At 37.2% G+C, this 27,031-nt stretch overlaps 1 protein-coding gene across 1 annotated transcript; it reads right to left on the minus strand.

Moving 5' to 3' along the window:
- Nucleotides 1-1,333: 1,333 nt before the first annotated feature.
- LOC140332019 (ovalbumin-related protein Y-like) lies at nucleotides 1,334-26,162 on the minus strand. Its single transcript, XM_072413331.1, has 6 exons — nucleotides 25,994-26,162; nucleotides 23,070-23,204; nucleotides 22,530-22,647; nucleotides 19,490-19,629; nucleotides 5,465-5,623; nucleotides 1,334-3,270 (listed from the first exon to the last, which is right to left on the minus strand). The coding sequence occupies exons 1-6, from the start codon at nucleotides 26,159-26,161 to the stop codon at nucleotides 2,866-2,868; spliced, it is 1,125 nt and encodes a 374-aa protein (XP_072269432.1). The 5' UTR covers nucleotide 26,162; the 3' UTR covers nucleotides 1,334-2,865.
- Nucleotides 26,163-27,031: the final 869 nt, after the last annotated feature.

A 27,031-nucleotide genomic window follows, 5' to 3' on the forward strand; every position in this document is an offset into this window, starting at 1 on the left:
TATAGCCTACAATCTAAAATACATTTCTATGCAAAAAATTTAACACTTTTTGCATGGAAGTACAGAAGTTTGGAAAGAATTAGAACACCCGTCCGTGTTGCGCCCGTCGATGGGGGTCGTAGCGGGAAAATCAAATATTTTGTATTGGATTCAATTCCTGTATCCAATCCAATACAAATAATACAAAATATATTTATGTGGTTTTGTCTATAGGTATGTGACGCTGGACGGAGTTTTAGAAAAATATATTACTACACAGTATACCGAATTATCGCATTTTCAGTATTTTTGATTTATTTATGTATACTTGTTTAAGCTGATTTTTTGTTTTTTATTTAATTTTATTAAAAGTACATTTTTTTTTTTACATGATTGTGTGTTTCAAACTTTTTTATATTCATGATATCTACTAGACCCTTGTTAGGACATATTTCTGTAAGTTACAGGTCTACAATTTAAAAAAAAAATTTCATGAAAAACAGTGGATCACTTTTGGTACAGAAATCTAGACATCAGTGTAACGCCCAGGTGGTTAATAAATGAGGCCCAGTGTATCTATCCTAATCCCATAAGTAAGGAATAGGATGGTTTGAGGACAATTAGGGGTAAGCAAAATGACTGACAATTTTGTGGAGTGCCGGTAGACATTCCAGGGGGAGAACAAAAGAATTCATTAAATAAAGTCCTAAACAAGACTCAGGCCTGAAAAGGCTGGAGTGCTAGCAACTAAGCAACTATAAAAAAGATAAAAGCTGGCATAATGTTTGCTATTGCCCCAAATTTTTTTTATATAAATATATTTAAATTTAAAATGTTATAAAGTTCACTTTTGGGTAAAAATACTGCAAGCTTTGTAATGGTTTTGGTATGTATGTATATGTATATACATATATATATATAACATTTTACAAACTTATTTAGGGTAGACACATTTCCTATTGTCAGATCACTGATGCGATACAGGCAGGAGACAGGCAGGAGACAGGCTGAAGACGTCTGTGTATGTTCCACTGCTAGCCTACATCTCCATACTTGCACTTCACCACCCTGCATGTCACTCTGGAATGTCAGAGACCCTAAATGCTGCTGGAATTTATAAACAAAGTTGAAGGCCTCTGGAACTCCAAACACACCAGTATAGAGACACTTATACAATCTTACATGGAAAATAAGAGTAAATATTTTACATTTTACACCGAAAGACTTTCTGTATGTCTCATCATCTTTTACCAATAGGACATCATTCCTCTCTAGTTTTTCACTGCTATAGACTTGAACACTTTGGATTTTGTAAATATTGTTATACAGTATAATATTAATACCCAGCACATGGTATGTTGTACTTTTTTAATCAACTCTTGTTCAATGTTTAGTTTATTATTCATAATACAATTTTGTATATACAGATGTTTTTATTTATTGAAAGTGCATTTTTACTACATATATGGTATACATTCATAATTTATACTTGTATATGTACTGTATATATTGTAATTGTATATTTATTGTATAACATAAAGAAACATACAGTCATATTTTAATTGGACAGAACTGTTAAGTACACAGTGTGTGAGTTAAATATTTTTAAAATTTTATTTTTTTTGGCTTTTATCTGACGAAGCTAGTAGCATCTGGCAAAATGAATTTTAAATAGAGTCTAAAAGGAATTGCATTCCTGTTTTGTAAGAGTTGCTTTTGCTAAGAGGAGGTAACTTCCCTGAACTTATTTGTAAGGAATATTTTAGCTGTTTTTTGGCCACCTTCCATATTGAATTATGACATGTGGATGAAATAGTTTGCTAAACTATTGTGCATCAATAACTATTACGGTTTTTTTTTTTTCTAATAAAATACTGTTTTAATTGCATCTGATTTTTTGCAGCTTAGTGCTGCTAAAATTCCCCAGTCACATGTTGTCCACATAAATTTTCTCCAGCATCAGCTGCACATCATTGCTCTGGAACTTCTTGCTAAAAGAAACAATGGTGAACCCTACCTGCACATTGTGTTTTGACACAGTCACCCATGGTGTCCACAAGAGTTGTATGTGGAAAGAAGATGACAATGCTGTAGCATGTTTGGGAGGAATTAGCTATCCTATAACAAGGAGTATGCTAAAATATTTACAGTATGTCACTATTCTTAGTGACAGGGTTTAAACCTAATGTAAGATGTTAAATTGTATCAGCGCTTTTTGTTTCTTAGTTTTGGATAGAAGCGTTATGCTACGTACACACGTCCAATGGTTCTCGCCCGATAACTGGCACAGGGCCGATATTGGACGAGAATCTGGCGTGTGTACAGCACCTGTCGTCCATCGCCCGAAACGACCGTCATGGCGGATACATGGACAACGAAGGATCCTAAAGCAAGGGAAGGGGTAGAGCGTGCCGCCCGTCGTTCTCCCTCTCCCCTCTGCATAAAGCAGAATGGGGCTGTATGTACAGCACTCGTTCATGCATTGTGCAGTTGTTAGTCTTTGGAAAGGATCGTGAAAGATCATTTCCAACTACTATAATTGCATATGTGTATGTGGCTTTAGACTTTTTTCTTTTTATTTAAGTGTTTATTGTTGTCTGTGCCCTCCTTGGGAAGATTTACCTTCTACTGGTATTATACAGTAAGTTTGTGAAAATTCTAATATTTGTTGCCAGAACAAAAGATAACGAGCAGTCTTCTAAATCTGAATGCATCTTCTGGCAACAAGTGATTCTAAGAATCTGCCTTTACTTCAGGAGATTATTAATAACTTCTTGTAAAAGAAAAGTTCCCCAACAAACACAGAGACATAAAAAAACTGCCAGGGGCTCTAACAATTCCCTGCTTTATCCAAAAATGAAAAGAAAAAGGTTTTTCCCCTTTCATTCATGGCTTTTGAAATGTCCCATAAAAAACATAACATTTAGTTGGCTTATGTTGAATGACATAGATGAAAGGACGATCTGCTGTAAAAATCACTTCTGGTAGCATAAGGGACAAAAATCCCAAGTGGTCATCAATATTTGTTACATCCTTAGTGCCATCTTCATCTGCATTCACAGTTGCCAGGCTAATTACGTCTGACACAAATAGGTTGTCTTCAGATATCCCTGTAAATTTTGCTTTGGTATCACTAAAAATATCAGGCATCCCCAGATTTGACAATATGCCTTTCATTGAGTAGGCGCTATCTATTTCAAAGTGAGGGAGAAAAACCTTGGTATATTTTCTCTTCATGTACTGCTGGTCTGTCCAGTTGGTCAGTTTCTCATAAGACATGCTTTGCACTACCTGAAAAAAAATATTATGACTGTTATACAGCTGTTTGTGGGAAGGGGTAATAATATCAATTTGCTGTGCTAAATCAGAATATTATGTATTTCACAATTGTTTTGTCTCCTAGGATATATTTTTTAATGAGTATGTATATATATATTGTGACGAACACTCTCTCAGCCCGCACTCCAGCGCATAGACTTTCCAGCACGCTTAGCAACAGTCCACGCACCAGCAGGCTCAGGAGGGGCCGTCACGGGGCAAGGTTAACCACTCTGGTAACCCGTGCCAAACACACCTTCACAGGTAGACTGCCACCATGTGCTTAGACTGAAACACGCACCGTTACCCTTGACAACCACAGTCATGCTTCTGCTTGTTTAGTGTCACCCGCTGCCACTCGAGGCAGGGTTTTCTCAGCAATCACAATGTTTATAGTAACATTTCGGGTTAGCAAGTTACACTATTTCTACTTAGAGCATTCAGAGATTGAGCTTACACTTTTTATAGTGTTTAATAAGTAAAAAAATACAAAAACAGTGCATAAATTACACACGAGTTCACAGAGACCAAACTAGACATGTCTGGGACATATGGTTCACCAGGACAGGCTAACTATGGTTTCCAGGCTTTCCTGAGGCCTAGGAGACTATTTCTTGGTCTCCAAATGCTCACTATAACCATCCAACTACAAATCAGTCAACTACTACTTTATACAGAATGGTATATTGGAAATACAAGGATTAATAATAAATGGGTTTCAGAATACATCTCAGAGTTCACTCAGGGTCACTCTGCTAACCTTATCTGAGTTTGATCCCTGGAGACACAAAACTCCAACTTTTACAATGGGTGTCGTAAAAACGAAAGAGTCTGGAGGATGCTGGTTGTCAGATCAAGAACTATCTCATAAGGGGAAATGTATGACCCTGAGTAGTAATTGGTCATGGCTAAGAGTGTCATGTGACTAGTCTTGTCTGGTAAGCCGGCTGACCTTGCATAGTATGAGTTGTCACATTGTGGTGAAGATGGCTGCAAAACCTTTAAAATGCACCAAAGAGGAACAGTGTTCTGTCATACACTTTTTGTGGACAGATGGTGTGTCAGGAACAAAAATTCATCTCCGCATGTGCGCTTAGTATGGGGATAAAGTTCTCTTTCATAGAGTCGTCTATGAATCGATTGAAATGTTTGAGAATGGCACATTCTAGTGTTATAGGCATAGAGCAATCCGGACGTATAGCTACAGTATTGACTATGTGGAATGAAAAACGAACCCTAGAACTGATTTATGAAAAAAGAAGAATAACAGTTGAATAGGTTGCAGGGAAGCTGAATGTAAGTGTGTGAATCTGCTTATGTCCTGTTTCTTGAAAACCTTAAGTTCAGTAAAGGATGTGCCAGGTGGATGCCTAAGCAGCTGACAGACGAACATAAGTGCCAGTGCCTAAATGTTTGTTCCCGACACTGAGCTCGTAATCATGCCAAAGGAGGTGCCAATTTTCTGCAGCAGATAGTCATTGGGGATGAAACATGGGTTTACCATACCATACCTAATATAAAAGGGACAGCTGATGTCCCTTCTGCAATAAACTACCCTTAGCTGCCCAACTGCAATTTTTTAAATACATTTACCTGTCCTGGTTTCGTCGCAGGCACCACCATCTTCTTCCATCTTTATTGGCCAGGCCGATGTAACTGCACAGGAGTTCATTCAGACCCAGCAGTTGCAGGGGAAGCCGGGATGTACCAGGTACCCCAGTTTCCTACGCTTGAGTTGTGCATTGTGAAAGGTATATTACGTCAGTGTAAAAGTCCTTACTAATGATATTTTGATATAAAATGGATTTACAATTTATCTTCCCCAATAATACACTCTTAAATTTTGAAACTTCATTTTTACTACATACTACAATACAATGGAAGTAAGAACATGATGGTACTCAATATATAGAGTTTATATTTTATTTTGATTTATTTTCCATAGACAGGCTTTTCAATGGACAGCAGTGATGCCAAAGCTAAATGTATAAAAAAAATGTTTAGGTTTGTGTATGCTGGTATTTGTTAACGTTTTTGTTGTTATTGTTGTTCCAAACCCAGGAGGACTGGGTATTTTCTTTACTTTCTGATATGTAAACAGTGCACAGTACCTTGAACACAGCAGGTATTTAAATTGTAGATTAAACTGTTCTTCAACAACACTTACTTTGTGTAGATCATTACTGTGGTCTGGCAGTATTATATACATGCAGAGATCATTTGTTTTTCCATATGGAAGTTCAAGAATCTTCAGTTTTTCATCAGTTATGGTTTGAAGATTAAAGCGACCTACCGCAGACATCAGTTGTACTGGTACTTTTTTATTCTGCAAGATATAAAACCAAATTCACAACATAAATATTTTTGCTGATAGCTTGTGTTTGCAATCACCAGATGGCAGAAGGCTACCTTTTCAATATAGAAAAATGAACCAGGTTTCTAGAGAAGATTCAAGATGACCCTGATAAATCACCCTAGGCACAGGGTAAAGTGCCTTATGGAGGCAAACTCAGGATAAGACGTCCAATATCACCCTGTGCTGGAAAAACTAATTTGTGTGATCTACAGAGGTTGCGATAATTCTATTTCTCAACATCTCACATGCACATTTTTCTGGGACTACGAGGGGGTGCTGAGAAATTCCTGGCTTTGCCCAGAAAGTAGAGAGACAGAGTTATGAAATAACAAATTTATTCAATATATTCCCATATTCCCCCCTGAGACTGATGCACTTGGTACAGCGTAGTTGCAGCTTTTCTAGACCATTGAAATAAAAGATCTTTGTTTGGCCTGCAAACCACCTCTCAGCTGCATCTTTGTCCTCAAAACATTGCCCCTTCAGGTGTTTCTTCAAATAATAGATAATAGTGGAGGGGATGGTGGACCAATTGGAAACCCAGGGTGTTCAATTTTGCAGCCACAACGTTGGACGTGTGAACAGGTGCATTGTCCTGCAAAAAAATGATCCCTTTGGTCAACTTTCCACGGCATTTCGTTTTAATTGCCTCTTTCAGCTGGTCCAGGAGGTTAGCATAATACTGTCCGGTGATACTAGAGCCCTGAGGTAGGTAATCCACCAACAGAATACCGTCTTTGTCCCAGAAAATGGACACCATGACTTATTTGGCTGATTTCTGGGTTCGGAACTTCTTCGGCCGTAGGTACCCACTGTGGCGCCATTCCTTTGTCTGTTCCATGGTTTCAGGATCATAGATGTGGAGCCAAGTTTCATCTTTAGTCACTAACCTAGCCAAAAATTCATGTGCTTCAAAATGGGCCAAAACGGCTTTGAATGCTTCAACTGGTTCCTTCTTCTGATCACTGTTCAAACAGTGAGCACCCACTTCGCTGAAAGCTTGCGAATGTCTAGGATAGTGGTGATAACACACCCAACACGCTCCCGTGAGATATCAAGTATCTGGGCTATCTTTTTTGTGGATATTCACCGGTCCTCAATAATCAGCTCATGGACAGCATCACAGGATGCCGGTTCAGTTGAGGTTGGGGGGCGCCCACTGCGGGGCTTATCTCAAACGGTGAAATGCCCAGTCATGAAACGAGATATACAGGTTTTGACAGTGCTGTAGGACGGACACTTCTCCCCCAGTGTTTGTGACACCAGTGTAAATGTCTTTTGCTGACTTTCCCTGAAGAAAAAAAAACTTCATGACGGCCTGTAATTCCAACAACGTGAAACTTGCTTGTTTCTCTGCCATGACAGCTTCTCACTAAAAGAAAAAACAGTTTTAAAAATCGCAAAGACCCGATATTTGCATAGTTACATACTAAGATTTTTAGGCTGTCATATGCCCCCACACTTTTCTATTTCATCTGGAAGGGGACAAAGCCAGGAACTTCTCAGTATCCCCTTGTACTGTTAGAATATTTGTAAACTTTTTACTCAGCTATATTTCATTGGGGGACAGCCTTCGGGTCGTGCAGCGGTGTGGTGCCCTGTCCACTGTGTTATCCTGCCATCAATGTTGGTGGCAGACAACCATAAGCTTTTGTTGTTTCTCTTCTCCTTCTCTTTATTTGCTATAAAACAGTTTATGTACCATTCAGTTTTTTGTATTTTATGCCAATGCTTCTTAGGTGTTGTTTAATCTTTATTCTGATAGCTTTTTTATCATGGAAACTCAGATGTTTATGTCCTACCCCAATTTTTAAAAACTCAAGGTTTTATTGACTATGCAGGCCAATACTTTTGGTCTGATTGAAGTTCTTCAAGACTAGGGAGGATATAGATTACCATGGGAAAAATCTGGGTAATCCAGCAAACCTGAAAATGGATTACCTACTATTAGCTGTCATATATGTTTTCAAACCTGAATCAGATCCATTCCAGGTTTGCCAGATCATCCAGGTTCTCCCATTTTAGTCTATCTTCTCCAGTCTTGGAGAACTGGATGTATATGCTTGACATGTTAATTATTTTATAATAATAATAATAATATAATATATTTTATTGATAAGATTAGGCTGTTTACTGGCCTATTATGGCCTCATGATGATAACATTTAGGGGCCTAAATTCTTCACCAGTGTAAGGCTGGATACACACAGGCAATAATTGTTGTTGGAAAAGATCTTTCAGGATCCTTTCCAATGACAAAAGACTGCACAATGCATGAACCAGCGCTGTACATACAGCATAAAGTAAAACAAAAGAGAGAGAAGGGGTTTTGAGGCCAGAAATATTGTATTCAATAATTATGTATTTAAAACAGCAGTCTTCATACATGTACCTAATACTGCACTTAAATCTAAACCACCAGACACTACTCATACACATACTACTACTGAACCACCAGTACCAACTTTCAGACTTTGATCTTGCACACAACAAAAAGAGAAATCCTTTCAGTGACCCCTCTAACACTACTCAAGAACCTAAACCTTCCTTTTCACCACATACTTTAGTAGGCCTTCCAAATTATTGTCCCTCAACACCACCCAATCTAGAAACCCTATTTAATACAAATATCACACCAGATTGCAATTCCCAGCCTATTACCCACCACATTAACCCTCCCAATCCCAATAGTCACTTAAATACACCACCTACCTCCACAATAACCCAGACGACTAATCACACCTATCCACCCACTAAGACCCCTACCACATCTATACCAACCCATATCTTATACAGAAGTCACGCTTTTCAATATCGGAACTATTAAAATCTTAAATCTTTTTTAGGGTCTCTACACCAACAACTCCCATTCCCCACACAACGGAGAAATTCTCTAGACCTCTACTTAATCATAAAGAACAAAACCAGACAATTTAGAAATCAATCATCTCTCTTCACACCAATTTACAGATATTTAAATTGAAGTTTTGAAAATGGGCCTGTCTTTCTGTCCATACAGCAATGTAGACAAGTTTGAACTAATAAAAGATATAAATAAGTTCGCCAAAAACCTAACTTTAAAAACTATATTCGATAAATCATCATCTAACCCCACACTCACTAATCCACAAATTTACAAGGGCTTTACTACTCAGGACTTCTTAGTCCTAAAAGATTTTTATTTGCTTTTTATGGAAAATTAGTCCTTCCCAATGGAAACAGCACATACTTCAGAATTGATATCCACAACTTCCTATTAACAACCCACTAACATATTACAGAGAAAACATGGAATACCATATTTTCCGGCCCTATCCACCAACCCCTATATACAAACATATGTAAACATCACCACAACAAATTTTGAAAACGACTTTACCACCCTCATTTCAGGAAATCAACTTTTCTACAGCACATAAAAAAGCTTTATCTGACCTAAAAAACAACAAAGGCATTATCATTATTATTGCTTCAGGATCTTCTCCCTGATATCCACTCAGACCGGGTGGAATGTGAGTGCATAGATCCCTAGGTCCTAAATGGCCGGATGGCCCACCGGGGGATATCATTATCAAGCTTACATTCTACAAAACCAAAGAGGCAAAAATGAAAGCAATATGGCACAAAATAAATCTTTCATTTGGCTCTTACACCTACCAAATATTTCCTGATTTGGCACCACAGACACTACTGAAGCGGAAGGCACCTAAACCCTATCTGCAATCTTTACAGGAATTGGATAAAAAATACAAATGGGGCTTTCCTTTCTGATTGCCATTTATGTATTTGGGGCAACATTACGCCATCTCAACATGAACTTTTTTAGCATTTGCAATTGAATGTCCCAGGATCAGCTAGTCCGGAAAACTTCCTTCCCATATCACAAAGATCAGCTCTTCTGGAATTCATTTGGGAAACGAACAGTTGCAGGAAACACTCACCATTAAGGAGGGCCTTGGGAGCTAAAGTACTACTCATGCCTCTTAGGATTCATAATTAGTCTGGTTTGTAAGTAATTGTATTGTATTGTCAATGTGTATTGCTAATTTCAGGTTCTTTTTCTGGTTCAAAAGTGAATTTTCTGTCCCTAATCCGCTACCTGGCCTTTTTGATATATGATTGTTTTATGTACCCGTTTCAGCACCAAATCCTCTATTAGGTAGCCACAATTGCCCGGGTGTGAAGAGTGTTCCCCACTTTTTCGGCATTGCTAACAGGCATGCTGTAAATGCAGATTATGTCCTGGGGTCAGGACGTTTGGTTGGGTACAGTGGGGTACCCAATGGTTATGGGATCTTTTGGTTTGGTTTGGTCCCTGGGGTGGGAGGGATTTTGGGAGACTATATGGTGGAGGAAACGTTTCAAGTACAGAGGAAATATGTAAACTTCTGTCATGCAGTTTAAAAGCTGGTCCGTCTTTGATATAAAGTATGGTTGAAAACCAATGGATTTTTGTAACACATAATGTACAAGGCTTCAATTCGCCAGATAAGCAGAAAAAAGCCTTTAATCATTATGCATTATTTAAAACTAATTTGATTTGTTTGCAGGAGACAAGGTTCTCAGCGAGCCCCAGATATTTCCATAGGTCATTTCCCTAGGTATATACTGCCTCCTTTTCAGGGAAAAAGTGTGGAGTACTAATAGCATTTAATAGGAATACACCGTTCAAATGTACAATAGAAATAGTGGAATGGAAAAAGTGGACCCTACTGGTCGTTATTTGCTACTACAAGGTTTACCGTACGATACTGAAATCACAATTGTTAATTACTATGCCCCAAATGCCCATCAGATTCAATTCTTTAAGCATCTATTTAAAGTAGTGGAGACTCATAGAAAAGGTACCCTTTTTATGATGGGGATACGAATTTGGTCTTGAATGAGAAATAGGATAAGTCTTATGTTCCAGGAAACCCCAAAAGTAGGGAAGGAGCGTCTAATTCACAGAAATTTGTGAGCTGCTTGCTGAACAGGGATTAGTAGATGCGTGGAGAGAAATGTAGCCCACTATGAAAGATTTCACCTTTTTTTCCCCTTCTTACAATAGTTTTACTAGGATCGATTATATATAGTTACTCAAACTCTGCTGTTACATTTTGGTGAACAAATCAAAAATTTTGAGTACACCGTGGTCAGATCATTCGCAAGTTATGATGTCCTGTAAAGCGCTAGTACCAAAACCTTCACTGTTTTCAACTGTGATTCTGTAAGTTCACCCATTACTTTGTGGGACGCCCATAAGGCAACTATAAGGGGACAATTTATACAATTAGCATCCAGACAAAAGAAGGCTAGACTAGCTAGGATACAAAACCTGACAGCTAATTTGGAGCAATTAGAAATTCAATGAAAAAGAATGCCAGACAGACAAATGTACCGGATCATTCAAGAAAAGAAAAAACAAATTTAACATGTTACTGGATAGTCAGGTAGAGAGACAGATGAGATGGAAAAGACAGAAATATTATGCCTGGGCCAACAAACCTGGATCTATGGTGGCTAAATTACTCAATGCCAAACCTAATCAATCTTTGATCCTTTTATAAAATTGTGTAATGGGTCAGTAACGACTAATCCCACTGCTATAGTCACCAATTTCCTAGACTTTTTAACTGAGTTATATAAATCTCCTTCAGAGTTTGATAAATCAAAGGTAGATGATCTATTTGCAAATATACAACTGCCAAAGTTGCCCAGTGAACTGGGTGGGAAACTAGGGGATGATCTTACAGTACGGGAAATTTTGGAAGCCATCAAGTCCCTACAGTCAGGAAAAGCACCCAGGCCAGATAGGTATACAGTTATATATTATTAAAAGTTTTGTGTACTATTAGCTCCATATTTGGCTAATTGTTTTAACTATTTCAAAACCCACCCACACAATCAGTTCTCCTCTCTTTTAGCACGTGTCTATGTTACCCAAACCTAATAAGGACTTGCTAGATCCACACAACTATAGGCCTATCTCTTTGCTTAATGTGAATGTGAAGATACTGACAGATGTTTTGGCATCCAGATTGAACAAATTTCTTTTTACGCTGGTCCATAAGGATCAGGTTGGGTTTGTTCCCGGTAGACAAGCTCCAGACAATAGCAGAAAGGTATCAGTCTAATCCAATATGCACATTCCCATAGCATACCTAGTATACTGTTAGGCCTAGATGTCCATAAGGCTTTTGATTCCATTTCTTGGAATTATTTGTTTTATGTACTTTCCAGGTGAGGATTTCAGGATTCATTTATGTCATGGATGTCTGCTTTGTAGTCCAACCCTTCGGCCAGAATATGCTATATGTCATTTTATTCATCACCCTATTTATTGTACAGCGCTGTGTAATATGTTGGCGCCATTTAAATCCTGTTTATTAATAATAATATTAATAATTTAATAATAATCTGTGTTTCCTATTTGTAGAGGGACCAGGCAAGGGTGTCCGCTTTCACTGTTAATGTTTATACTAACTTTGGAACCCCTGGCTCAGTAATTTAAAAAAAATCAGATATCCATGGCATAAATTTAGGGAATCATGAATACAAATTGAGTTTATTCATAGATGATATTTTGCTCACTATTACCCAACCTCTGATATCACTTCCTAACCTGGGGGCAATATTGAGTAAGTTTGCAAAAGCGTCTGGTCTAACAACTAATGAAAGAAAATCTGCATTGAAAAGTACTTTGCCCTAGCAAACGGTAAACGGTACGTATGATACAAATTTATTTCATTTTAAGTGGGCAAAAGCCATACGGAATATCTGGGACTCAAACTAACTGGTTCCTACGCAGAACTTTATGAGGCAAATGTACAACCTCTCTTGGCTCACATTAAAACTTTATTGACCAGGTGGAGGAATCTGCCTTTGTCTTGGATAGGTAGAATACAGTCAGTCAAGATGTCCGTACTACCAAAACGTCTGTATTTATTTAGAACGCTCCCAGTAAAGGTTCCCCCAAATATTTTTTTTTTATTACTTGAGCCAATTGTGATTCTGTGAATTTTCAGGAGTGGAGGGGAAAAAAGCCTTCATTACACACAAAAGGCATGTGAAGAAGGCAGGCGTTCAAAATAATGTATGTGCAATCTTAGATCACCCGTGTGAACAAAGCTGACAAACTAAAACTTTCTATTTTCCATGCAACGCAAACAACTTCTACTTAAGTGAAAAAAACAAATGTGGTATTAATATTACTTCTAGAAGAAATACATACATTCAGCTACATGTCCCTTAAACTGTCCTAAACCCAACCTTTCTGGAAGTCAGCTCAGACTTCATTAAACTGATTTGCTTTAAAACCCAGTTTTGGAGCACCCATTATTTTACTCCCTGCCCATACCCAAGGATCTTTTGTGACAACACTGATGATTTAGGATAGGGCCAATGCAATAAAACAGATATCTAAGTTCTGATTAAGGATTCATAAGAAGCCAAGCTTTAAAGCAACTGTGCAAACCACAGTTCATGTTAAACTGTCCAATCACGAGATGTTATTCTGCACTTGACAGTTTATTTTAAAAAATTACAGGTTCCCAAATGTAAAAGGTTTCAAGGCAATGTACCTTGGATGCAACTGGAACTGGTTACAGTAAGGTTTACACAATAAATATTGCCTGCTGTGATGGGAGACTCTAAAAACATTATTCAAAATGTATTGACATATTCATAATCTTTTGAGCCTAATTAGTGAGCTCTTGTGAAGGTTTGTGTAAACGTAAGTATAATTATAAAAACAGAATATTAGGAGCTGAGCAGTTTTTGTGTCTAGTGGAGCACAATGAAAATTTATATAATGATAACTAACTTACAATTCTTTTAAGATAGTGATAACTGAACATAACATGTGGTCCATTAAAAAACGTCACCACATCATAGATTTTTTTCTATTAAGACATGGAGTTGATGATGACATCATGAGAAAGATTCATGAGCATTGGGTCCTCATAGCTGCAGGACTTGTCTTCAATCAATAAGCACCACTTTTCAACACTCCACTTGTTTTTTTGTTTGATTCATGGAGATCGTAACTGTCCCAGAAGATGCTCGGTGTAGTTTCAATTCCCACTATACAATTTTGTAAGTCATAGAAGGAGATTTCTGTATCACAATGATTCTAGGTCTTCGAGGTTTTATTTTCTTGATCAGGGTTATCTGTTTGAACACCACAGTCACTGAAGATAACTAAATCATTTTCCATATCATTCAGAATTGTGATGACGTGTAACTAAATCCGCTGGAATCAAAAAATAGAAGTTTTGATGTAGAGACAGTCATTCATTACTTTCTGTTGTATTCTCTGTTACGGTGCAGTGTAGCCAGGTGCTTAAATCTACAGTAAGTAATGTGTCCAGGCTGGATGGTAATTGTTCAGGTTTTAGTAATTCATTGTGTTCTTCAGTGCTTTGTATCTCAGGTGCATGAACTTGCGCAGTGATCCTTTCTGTTAATAATGCAGTGTTGCTACTTTCAGGAACTTGTGAGTGTGCATCTGACAGTGTAGCATATAAGTGATCAAAGTTTTTCATATCCCAATAGTAGCTTTCAACTGGTGTAATAAAATATGAGGGTGCATTTATGCAACCGAAGAGCTCAACTGCAGTGTTCAGCAATACACACTTTAGTAGCTTGCTGGATGACATTTTCTTCCTAAGAGATTTAAACATTTTCTTTAAGTGGTCCTTAACTTCCTGGCTCTTCTTCCCCAAGTTCTGATTTTTAACTTTTTACAATATTTTTTAACCCAAATATTTTACAAGGATGGCAAAAAGCTATACTAGCATTCATATGGCACGATAAAAACTGAGGATTGTACAAAAAACGCAATTCAGGATTAGGCGACAGGACGGGCTAGGGGGTCCCAAACCTAATGAAATACTATCAGGCAGCTCATGTAGCTTTTATTCCAGCATTATTCGCTGGTCTAGGAGCACCGCTATGGGTTGAAATTTAAACTTTTTTATGTAATCCAATGGCAGTAACAGCCTTACCTTGGATAACGTCCAAATTACGCCCACTGGGTTTAAGTGTTCATTTGCGGCATGTATTGGGGGTTTGGGATAGTATTAAATTTTCTAGTAAGTTAATGTCATCACACTGCCCACTGCTTCCCATACAAAACAACCTGATGTTTCAACCTGAACCCCAACAGCATTCGCTTGGTAGACAGCCCATAGGTATAATAATGACAACAGACAATTCCAGCTAGTTACCTATTATTTACAAGTAAAAAACAAGTAATAGCACACCATTGGAAACAGCAGATTCATACAGGTGAAACCCCGAATAATTAATACATTAGTGAATGAAAAATTAACAAGTATATTGTCAGATTCCCATGACAAGTTTATGTCCATATGGGAGCCATGGTTGCAATATGAAAATCCATCTATACTCCTAACAACGTTATCTGGTTGGTAACAACTTACCCTGCAATCATTATCGTTATTGTATAATGTTTATTTCCCCACCTGGTCTGTTTTTCCCCACACGTTTCTTTTGTATTGTTTTCAATGGGTAGTTTAACTGTTTTATGTGCTCAAAGGTTAGGTAATGGACTCTGACTAGTGAAAGGAAAACACACTGTACAAAACAGTTTTACTGTCAAATTATCTGTACATGTATGTTAATATTAATGTATGGAAATTATTATTTCCCCATGTACTTTTTCACTGCTCCTCACCTTTATGTCATGGATGTATGCAAATGACTATTTATTTATTTATTTTTTTTAAACTTAATAAAAATCATTGAACACAAAAACCAATAAATACATACAGGAAACCAAAGTCACTTAAAGAACACCTGGTTTCAAGCCACTTTAGAGCCATACATAATCCTCACCCACAAAAAAAAGGAATGTCCAGGGCATTTTTAAATGTGGTCATTGCAACCAGTACAAATGGATCCACAAAGCCCTCTCAGTAACTGTTCCCAATGGAACTAATCATAGACCATCCCACTATATAGACTGCTCCACATTAGGCATCATTTACCTAATCACATGCCAAGGTGGTTCTTTTTACATTGGTAAAACCAAAAGAAAAAGCTATCATGTGGGTACTAAACACCGCTTTGACTCAGAGGTCTTCACTTTCTCAGGATTAGAACATATCTCCCCAAACTCAAGAGGGGGAGACTGGGACAAATTACTAATACAACGCGAAACTAAGTGAATAGTCATGCTACAAGCCACTAAACAACCAGGTCAACCAATGACGCTATAAGCTATAAACCATTTCTTTAATAGGGGTTCTCTTCAACCAAGAAAAAGCTTCCATGTTACTTTTAGACACTCTATATACACATGTGGTTCTATGTAACTGAAACACCAGTTCCACGTCTATAGGTACATCAACGCTTACTTAGTATAACATTCTTACTGTAATATATTATAATATGGATCACCTGTCAAAATTCTACTCTTTATGTATCTTTGAACTTTTTCATTTATACTATCATATGTACCCAATCAGCCAAATCAGCAGAAACAAATATGTGTTTCTTTTTTCTTATAACTCTTATAACTACACCTAAAATTGTTCATTATGCTAATGTACTACCAATACTGTACTTATATTGTAATATTGTACTAATGTTTACTATATGCATAATTTAATTATCTTATCACTACTGTAGGACTTGTTCCCAGTGACTTCTAGTACAAGTACAATTTGAAGTTTTTATTGTACCATGAGAGGGTTCTTTGTATCATAGATGGTTCTTTCTTTGTTACATGCCTTTATATACACATTCATTGCTATCTGTTAGCTGCATACAATGTTTTGTCTCCTATTGTTAAAATCCACAACTCTGTGCCTATTACATATCCTAGGAGTCCCCCTGCCATCATCGGGCACAGGGACCAAGCGCCACCTTGTGGTGGCATCGTTGGTTACTGCGGGAGGAATGTTCTGCCTCACATGTAAAGCTTCGTCTACACAGACGTTTTCCCCTGTTTAACCTGAGGCTTTAACAGCTCATGTTTGAAATTCCTATGCATTCCTAATCTACACCAGGACGTTTCCTTGAGGCATGTTTATAAGCATTATCTATACAGTTGCTTGCAACGTTTAAAAAATTAAAACGCGGAGTTAACGCAGGGTTAGCGCTGGAAAACGCTCAAAAACAAGGGAAAATGCGGGTTAAAGCTTCCATTGATTACAATGGGGAATTTTCTCGCATTTTTAAGCACTTGAAATTTTAATGCGTTAAAAACGTAGGAAAACACGACAAAGACCTTTTCCGGCGTTTTAAAGGCAAGCTTTAAAACGCTAATAAAAGTGACTAATAAACGCAGTAGGAATAATTACATGCATTTTTAAAACTGTAATACTGTATTGACCCAGCTCAAGCCTTTCTTTCCCCCCTATGATCCGTTGCTCTCAACAGATCAACTTTCAATCTCAGGGAGGCGGGACCCATGGGACGGGTACTCCCTTTCCCGGGACACATCGGGATGCGTGCACGCGCAGTAGAATACCAGGGGACGCCAAACTCCCAGCCTATATTAGGCGGGCTTTCTCATACAGACAGCCAATCAGACACCACACACCATACTGCCTTCCACTTTATGTGGATGAACAGAAGGATCCTCTGTCTGAGATAGACATCTACACCCCAAATCCTTTCAGGGACATCTTTTTCCAGTAAGCAATATTTTTTTTTTTTTTTTGCATACCAAAGCAAATCATAATTAATGACTTGCAAACTACATTGAATTTTGCATATTTCCTATTGACAATCAAGATATACTTTACTAATTATATGAATAATTTTTACTCACAGACCCCATGCCTATAACCAGACATAAGGCTAAAAGGAAGGAGAATTTTTTTTTTTCTTTTTACTTCCATCATATACCTATGGTAAATCATACAGTTTTCCATAAAAAGAACCAGTGTACACGTTTTTCCCACCAGGGGGAAACCAAGTACTATTTCAAATTATATATCCTGTATGTTCTTTTCATCCAGTAAATTATTTTTTATGGGTATAGCCAATTCAGATTAATTATTCAATTAACCATGAGAGCTCAACATGTCCTCATTAAAAATGTTTTGTTTTACCCCTCACCAGGCAAAGCCAAAAAGATATGCAAATCTTTATATATTTTTACTTGAAACTTCTACATGTAAGTAAAAAAAAACCTCTTTTTACCCTCATCTTAAATATCTTCATTAGTTCATTTTGTTAAAGCATACCATTCTAGATAAGCATTATTTTATCCAACAGATCATTTGATCAAGAGTACAATCTGAGAATAACTCATAAAGCACAATTATCTCATGTACTGTAAATACTGTATTTGCTGTCTATACCAGCCTATATATTTAAATATATATATATATATATATATGTCATTGATCTCACTGTACTTTTAAATAATTACATTTATTGCAATATATGACACATTATATATATTCAATGGATTGGATTGTACTTACCTTCCAGAATACCTACCAGAATATATAGTTATTTTATATGTGTATATATATATATATATATATATATATATATATATGGCATTTTATTGTATATATACTTTATTCATATCTGTTATTTTGTATACTCGTATAGACCGTGCGCCTCAGACCTTTCCTCAGAGGTATAAGTAGTACCTCTGAGGAAGCCAAGCAGGGAAAAACGAGTTGGGTATAAGAACTTTATAAAGACAACACGGTTATACACACTCTGTTTTGCGTAGTCTATTCATCCGATTACTATGACGTTCTAATAGGCTATGGATGTAATCATTTGAAAAAATGTATTTATGTGTGAAGACTGCTTTTTTAAATACATAATTATTGAATACAATTTTTCTAGCCTCAAAACCCCCCCTCTCTCTTTTGTTTTACTTTATGTACACATTTACTTTAAACTATAAACATTCTATAGGGAGAGAAACTACTCAATCACCTACTGTACATACAGCACCCTTTGTCTTTATGGAGAGGGGTAGAATGACGGAGCAGCACCTCCCCTTCACTTTCATTATGATCGTTCCTCATCCGTCACCTGTGGATCCGTCAGGACAGTTGTCTGGATGACGAGCGCTGTACACACGCCAGATTCTCATCCGAAATTAGCCCCGAGGCAATTATTGGACGAGAATCATCTGACGTGTGTATGTAGCCTAAGCCTCACCCGCACAGAAACTCCCCATAAAACTGAAAGAGGCTGTACACTTATTATATGGTGTTTAGGAGTATGAAACCAATGCATGCCTATGCAGAATGTCATACTGTAGAAGACTATAGGTTTAAAAACTAGAAAAAAACTTTATCACAAAGAGCTATGTAAACATCTGGGTACCAGGATTCTAGCTTAGGTTAAGGAGCTAAAGACTTTTTTTAAGTGTATCTGTCTTTTATGTAAGGAATAGTGCTATCTGTGGTATATCTAGCCACTTAGCCACTTAGCTACTGCTAAACACTTGAATTTCTCAGGACAGACCAGGTATGCAATAAGTTTCCTGTGTTTGTGTTGACTAGGAAAGGAAGCAGATACAGCATTCAGCCATGCTGTTCTCAGATTTATGAAGGTGAGATGTGATAATGATTTCAAACAGTAGTGGAGAATACTACTTGATAATGACACTGCAATGCAATAGGTATTGTATGCAGCTTCTTACAATAAAACACCGAAGAATAATAGTGATATGCAAATTTGCATTGCATTTTCCCTTAATAAATAAATAAGATTGTATAAAAACCTTTGCCATATATTTGTGCATACATTACTTTGCACATAACCGAATAACTCTGTATAAGTTGTTAGCTTTTTATGTATTATCACTTTTATTATAACTGTACATAAGAATGGTCAAAATATTACTTACCGTGCTCATGGTAAATTTTACATGGTGTGTCTTATGTTTAGGAAAGCTCTGTGTCCAGTTTGCTAATAAATATGCAGTATTAACTACTACAATTTTAGTGTTATTCAATATTAATGTTTCAGGCACATTTTGAAAAGTACCTAAAGGAAAGAAAAATATGCATATATTATTGCAGGTCTCATTGTATATTAATGCATTAGCAACCTACAGCACTCTGATCAAGTCAAAAAATGTTGGATTGTATGATGTTGCCATTAGCATTATAAATAATGTCTTGATAATGTCTTGACCTCCCTGACAAAAATCTGTACCCAGACACTATAGCATTTACAAATCCAATACTAGCATTGAAGCACTTTAACACAAGCTCTCATTCATATCTGTGGATTTTTCATGGAGAAATCTATCTTCAACATTTATAATAAAGCCACCAAAATCTGAATTATTCTCTATGGACAGCAGATCTTCAAAGCTTGCCAGCTCTCAAATATAAGCAAACACCAGGTCATTTAAAGTTGCTATTTCACAGTACAAAGTACAAAGTTGATTATTTCACAGTACAAAGAAATATCGGATGGCTTAATAAATCTCTGTTACTGTTTTTTCCAAATATGTGAATACATTTTTGTTCTTGTTCTATGCAAGATTGCACTTTATATTGTATCAACAAATTTCATAGGGTGATTAATGCAAACAACAGAAAATGTAAACATATCAACAGTTTAAAGGAAACTCAAAACACAAATTACATGGTGCTGGCCTGTTAAAGTCATTTATTCCATCCTTGGGTACTTGAAAGTACATGTCTCACAAGTGCTTATGATTGGTCTTCCAGACACATAAAAAGCAGTCTGTGTTTATGAATTGGGACCTAGGATGGAGACATAATGCTATGATGAATATCAGGAAAACTGTGTATAATTGGCACAGGGTGAATGTCTGTTACAATGGGCATAATAGATCCATGTAAGACAAATGCTTAGAACTTGAAAAGAAAATAGACCCCGAGCCCATGATGGTACACAAATGTGCATTAATTGGCTGCCACATACACACTGTGACTGGAGAACACTTATGTGTGAAATATGAGCTATACCCGTGACCAAGTATTAATGTAAATGACAATTAGCTTATATGATTTTAAATGAAAGGTGCATTATCAAAGACTTTTATCACTTGTGGATCTTTCATTAAGAGATTACCTAAGCTGCCATTTGTGATGCCATTCTAAAAATGCTATATGTTCTGATAATCTGTTTTTTTGACCTTCTCAATGGTTTGTCCACAATTCATATGTAGCCCTACTATTACCACACAACTTGTCATACAATTATCTGCATGCTTGTTTTAGGTGAGTGACAAACAAATGAAACCAATAATAGAATAAGTTCAGCAATGGCAGCTTACATAGTTTCTTAGTGGTAGGTCAGCAATAAATGCCCCATGTAGCATGCTGTCCAGCCAGGGAATATATGGCAGACCAGCCACAAACATACAAGACTGAAAGATTAGCTTGCTAGCCAGTGAAGGACACAGATGGAGAATACATAAAGGATATCAACTGCTGTAATTGTCTCAGCTAGGAGCTCATACTATGTTTTATAGATGGAATAGTGTGGGGATATTTGTGAGTTATCTTAAAATCTCACCCTTGGCATCCAGAGAATCATTTTCAGTATTGTTGGCCTAAGAGTTGCCAATTGAAACAGATTGTTAATCAACCTCCACTTTCAAATACTCCTGATAAGGCAGTTTGTCCGTGAAACAGGTCAAGAAATATAATTAGGTAATTTAGTAGTAGTCCTCCTTGTGGCAAGAGGATGTGGTAACATTGGCAGAGTTCCTGTCGTTGGGCCTAATTTATAAAGCTCTCCAAGGCTGTAGAAGATATACTTTATTCAGTGAACCTAGGTGATCCAGCAAACCTAAAATTTATCTGGCCCAGGATCGAAAACATTTGCTAACAAACAGCAGATGACTTAAGAACTCCATTACAGGTTTTCTGCATCACCCAGCTTCACATATAAAAATGTATCTTCCCCAACCTTGGAGAGCTTTAATTAATCAGGTCCATTGTGTACATGTAACTAGCCAATCCAGGAAGCAGCCAGATGAGGACACATGTCCTTGGCTTTCCTCACTGAATGCAATGATATGAGTTCCTCCCACCTGGACAGAGTTCCTACCATTGTGCAGCAGAAGCAGCCAACAATTAGTCATCATTGTGGGATCCTATTTAGACACTGCTGGACCTTGCAAAGGTAATTGTAAAAAAAAAAATTTCTTTTGTTTGGACTGCTTTAAACCGTTCTGGGAATGGTTAAGGGGCATTTTATACCCCTGTACACATTCCCCAGGGAGAAGTGGCACATATCTGGGGTCATTATTGTCTATGCGCTATCTCTTGCATATATCCCTCTCCCTTTTACGGTACAGGGGCTCTTTACCATCTAACACTACTGTTCCAGTCTGAAGTGTGCAAGCTGCTATTCATGTCAGCAGATCTGATTATTTAAGATTCACTCTGAAGCTTTTTAGTCTGCAAAGTATGTAAACTGTCTCAGTGGTCCCCCTGTGTTGGGCATGTATGCTGCATGCTTATCCTGCTTATTCAGTGGCATGGTAAATCAGCCTCCACTTTGGGCATTGGTGGAGAAGACCTCTTTAGGCTCTACTGCTTTCTCATGTCATTATATTACAATTACACCTGTAATTGTCCACTGGCAATGATATATTTTAGGAGGCTGATGTTATTAAGGGCTTTTGAGTGAACTTTGAGGCTGAGCAGCACAGGCAATGAAATTTGCAGTTTATCGGTTCTAGTCGACATAACATTTAGGCCTATGTTATTTAAGTCTAATTGTATTGCAATATCTGTAATGAAAGGAAAGTTACAATGATATCAAGATTGAAAAAATTACATTTTTTTTACATTTATTAAAATAATTATTTGACTATACAGTATATAGTAAGCAAGAATAAATGGATATCCTGAAAAGTTCATATGCTTCTCTATTTTTAATAACTTTATTCAATTTACCTTCACTCTTCTCTTTAAGCCATCTATTAATGTGCTCCCATGCAGCCTTTGGTGCGTTTCTGAAGTCAACTTTCTCTGGTTTAGAGTTGTACCACACATTATAGTTATTCATATAATCCTTGAAAGAGAAAGAAATAAAGGAACATTTAAAAAAAATAGGTCAGTGAACAGCTACACACGTTCCAGTAGAAGCATTTTTGATACCTGGCACACTGTACCCCTAATATTAGATCCTATAATCTCTGATGACCACTGAACTTGACTGTGTACTCATATACCCCTACTTCTTAATCAAATGTCAAATGCATCCATTTTGTTTCCACCCCTTATACTGATGGAAATGAATAACCCTTCCATATTTACACAAATACATTGGTAATCAGAAAAAAAACAAAAAACAACATTTCCTAAGAATACCCCCAATATTTTACTAGTTAAATAGGCCTGTTTCATTATAAGTCAGTCTAACTGCCCCCAAAGTGGATATGTTCCTTTTGGTTAATTTAAAAGTACATTTGTAATTTTAAAAAAATGCCTTACTTTAGAAATTTCAGACGTTTCTTCAACAAACAATGTATTCTCAATATCAAGTTTGTAGTCATTTGTCCTTTGTAATTCAGACATGAGACGTTGAATCCCATAATGTATATCTCTGCAGTTTTTAAAGTGAAGAACCTGAAAAATGTGCAATCAACAATCTATTTATTGAGTCGTATTTGTAAATTCCAGAGTTAGTAAAAGAGAGAATGCCAGCAGAGCTTACTCAGATGTTGCTCATCAGAACTGACAAATGGTATATACCAATTGTGCTTAACCTACAGCCTGCGGACCGGATAGCTGCCAGACCTGTCCCTCTCTTCTCATTCTGGGGAGCAAGCATCTCCTATTGTTGCTGCCAGGAGAGGGAGCTTCCTGAGCATGCTCAGTGTTAGCTCCCTTAGAGTGGGCATGTACTATAGACCTGGCAATTAGCTATGGCTGCTCTCCGTCTACCTTGTACTGTGAGATAATCCCAGCAGCAGCATGAGAGCTGTGTCCATGTTGCTGTGATTATCCCCATGTAAACCTTCATATCTCCTACACTAACTAAAACTAAACTAAATTTCAGCCCCCTAAAGATAACAAGTTGCCAGATACAGAGTCACAACCATAAAATCCTAATAATAGGCAGGGGTTTTTTCACGACCAGGGTCCCCAATTTGAATATGCATGTTAGGGACCACTGGGGCCAACTTCCATGGCAATGAGCATTAGGGTACTGTCAATTCGCTCTGTGCTGTTCCAAATTTATACTTGCTAGTTCACAAAACGTCAAGACCAGGTTCACACTGGCAGTGGGGTTGCGGTTACCCATTTCTTGTGCCATGGAAGCCTGCCTAGGGGGAGATGCTCAGTAGCGCCTGAAGTCAAATCCACCTGGAGTCAAATCCACAGATGCTGCGGTGTGACGGACAGAGCAGCTGGTGGGCTGTCTGTTACACATGGGCGGGCACTGACCTTCTTTGAACCCCAATTTCTGTAGAACAGGGGGATGTTGGCAATTTGAAATGTGGGAGCCAGTAGGAAAAGCCTTTTAAACCCCCCGAATAAATTGTTATACCCATCAAATCATGCTACCCTGTCACACATAGATATCCCCTTACTCTCTATGAACCCCAATTTATCTGTAAGGAAATGGAAATGTACCTGCAAGGTGGGACTCTTGTGGCTAACTCGCTTTAAAATGTCATCACTACAATGCTATCACACGATATGAAAATTTATACCTGTCATACCATGCTACTCTGTCATACAGAGCTGGCCACTTAACGCCTGTGAACCCGAATTTCTTAGGAACGGGGGGATATAGGCACCTGAAGATGTAGAAGTAAGAACATGTACCCCTTGGCTATCTCTCACTTGAATTGCATTTCTCTGGAAGTATCAATTGCAGAGATTTTGGAGTACAAAGAAAGTTAGTGCCCCCCTATAACTGAAAGGGAGCATTGTATCGTGCAGTTTCTGCTCTGTGGTACAGGAATGGTGAGCAGGGAGCAACATTTGACCGGTAAGCGCCGTAGGATAGCTTTAGTTTTGTATCTTTCTTTAAAAAAATGTTGCATTAATAAAAAAAGCATCAAATGGTGAGTGCAGAAATTCTTGATTTGTCATTCCCTTTATTTGGTGCATGTACGTTAAGATAACTAGAAACATTTCAATTTAATTTTATTTTAGATTAAGACTATTCTAGTTTTAAACATACATCTTTAATGTTTATTTGCACTATGGCCAGTGGGTTTAATTTTAATGTCAACAGCAGCCCAATCCAACTTTGAAATTCAGCTGTGTATACCAGAATTTTAGCAATCTATGTAATGTATGAAATTTAGCCTTGTCTGTAACAGTAGTAAGGTTTATCAAAAATTTGATTTTTTGGGGGCCTAATTTATTAAAGCTCTCCAAGACTGGAGAAAAAGACTATCATGGGAGAACCTAGGTGATCCAGCTAACCTGGAATTGATTATTTGAAACGCATTTGCTATTAGTTGGCAAATATTTTCAATTCTGGACCAAATCCATTCTAAGTTTCTTGGATCATCCACATTCTCCCATGATCTTCTCCAGTCTTGGAGAATATTAATAAACCAGCCCCATTGTGTTGTGGTTTTCGTGTTGTCTGCTTATTCCTAGTGAGTGCCTGAGCAAGTTTTGACACAGCCAGGCCAGTTTATTTTGTGGTTAACAGCAGCCCAATAAAGTCTTTCTATCTATCCCTTTTGGACTTCAGATGAAACAGCTGTACAATGGTAAAGGTGTAATTGATTAAAAAGGAGTGATTAAAGGTATTTAGAATTAGGGACCAGAATTGTAAGCTTTGAAAAAGAAAAAGTTTAGAGGGGCGGTTGAATAATTTTCATTTGTTATAGGAGAAACACAGGTATTAGATAACCTCTAAGAATACCTGGCTATCATAATGATCTTTATGGTTTACCCAGAAAAAAGTATACAGTTAAAAAAAAACAGTTCTTGCATCTACAAAAGTTAACAATGGCAGCTACATGTTTTCCACAGGTAGACTAATGCCAGAGACAAATTAGTAATATTTATATAAAGGGTTGATTATATTTAATCAGATCAAGAACTATGGTGGAAAAATTTAGGATACTCACAGCACTAAAAAACACAGCACCCAACGACCCAGCTTTGAGTGCTTACACCTAGAATTGTAGCACTAGTACAGCTATTTGTAAAGGTCAGGCTACTAATTTATTGTTCTTACAATTCTTAAGTCCATACAGATGAATTTTACTACTATATAAATTAAGGTTACAGTTTTAAAGCTCACATTCTACAGAATTAACCAAAACACCAAACACTGTAAAGAATCAAATCAGATTTAATTTTTATGTTGGCTTTAAATTGGTTGGTTTGGTTGCTAATTGTGCTCCTTGGACTCTTTTCCTAAATAACCTTGATAGTTTTACCTGTTTCATCTGGGCTTCAGCTGTATCTTGCGCTTTAAGACAGATCAATGCAAGTGCGATGAATATGCTCAGAGGTGACACCACCACATTCTGGTCACCATTCATTTGTCTTGCAAGGTCCACAGTGAACAGGTTATTTGCTGTAGTAATGGCCTCAGTAGTGGACATAATTTTCTCTTTAGTGCCTAAATTGTTTAATAACCAATTAAAAGAAGTGTGCTTTAACATTTGAATTAGCATTGATTTTGATTGAACCAAAAAAACAACCCCAAATAAGATTACCACATTTAAAATTTTTCATCTTTCCTCATATAGTTTAAAGGAATAAATAAAGTTAAAATATAGAATAACCCATGTTGCAGTAATTTGTAACAACGGATCAGATCTACTGCAACTGATTATGATAGCAGAGAACAACATATTTTATCTTAAACAAGGGAGTAAAACAGTTAAATATATATCCATGCCCACATTCCATTACAAGTAAAAGTAGCAGAGTGGTTAGATTTTGGTTAAAACAAATAACAAACTTTTTTTTATGGAAAAGATGGTAAACAAATTACAAGGGGCTTCCTTACAAAAGTAATTAGTAGTTTGTTTCTATTACAAGTGGTAATAGAAAAAAGTTGATGGTACTTTTGATATCAGAGGTTTTCTTTTTTATGTGCTGAATTTCACTGCTTGTACAGGCACAGCTATCATTACTTCTGCACAGTATAACTTCACTGTTAGGCTGTGCCAACAGGTTGTGCCAGCTTAATACACAATATGGGTCATACAGTACATACTAGTGCTCAAAATATTTAGTGTCCCAACAGCTGCTGATAAAGCTGCTCACAAACATTTTATTTAGGTTTTTCCTTAAGGTAGTCTCAGGCAAAACATGCATATGTATTGGCATAGTGTTGGTATACAGGCACAGATGCATGCAGTGTTCACTGCAGTAGGTTTAGACATTTAACAATGACTGTTTTAAACCCTAACCAAAATGGTAACACTTTGTAGCCACACTCACTTTTCGCCATCATCTGGAGTATG

Source organism: Pyxicephalus adspersus, chromosome 5 (genome assembly GCF_032062135.1).
Source record: "Pyxicephalus adspersus chromosome 5, UCB_Pads_2.0, whole genome shotgun sequence".
Classification (NCBI taxonomy): Eukaryota; Metazoa; Chordata; class Amphibia; order Anura; family Pyxicephalidae; genus Pyxicephalus; species Pyxicephalus adspersus.

What these genes read in the sequence shown, in the direction of transcription:
- LOC140332019 (XM_072413331.1), bottom strand. Translation starts at nt 26,161, where the DNA reads ATGTCCACTACTGAGGCCATTACTACAGCAAATAACCTGTTCACTGTG. An exon ending in CTGAAGCCCAGATGAAACAG is followed by an intron (nt 23,205 to 25,993) that starts GTAAAACTATCA and finishes CACATTTTTCAG; the next exon opens with GTTCTTCACTTTAAAAACTG. An exon ending in ACAGTAATGATCTACACAAA is followed by an intron (nt 3,271 to 5,464) that starts GTAAGTGTTGTT and finishes ATTTTTTTTCAG; the next exon opens with GTAGTGCAAAGCATGTCTTA.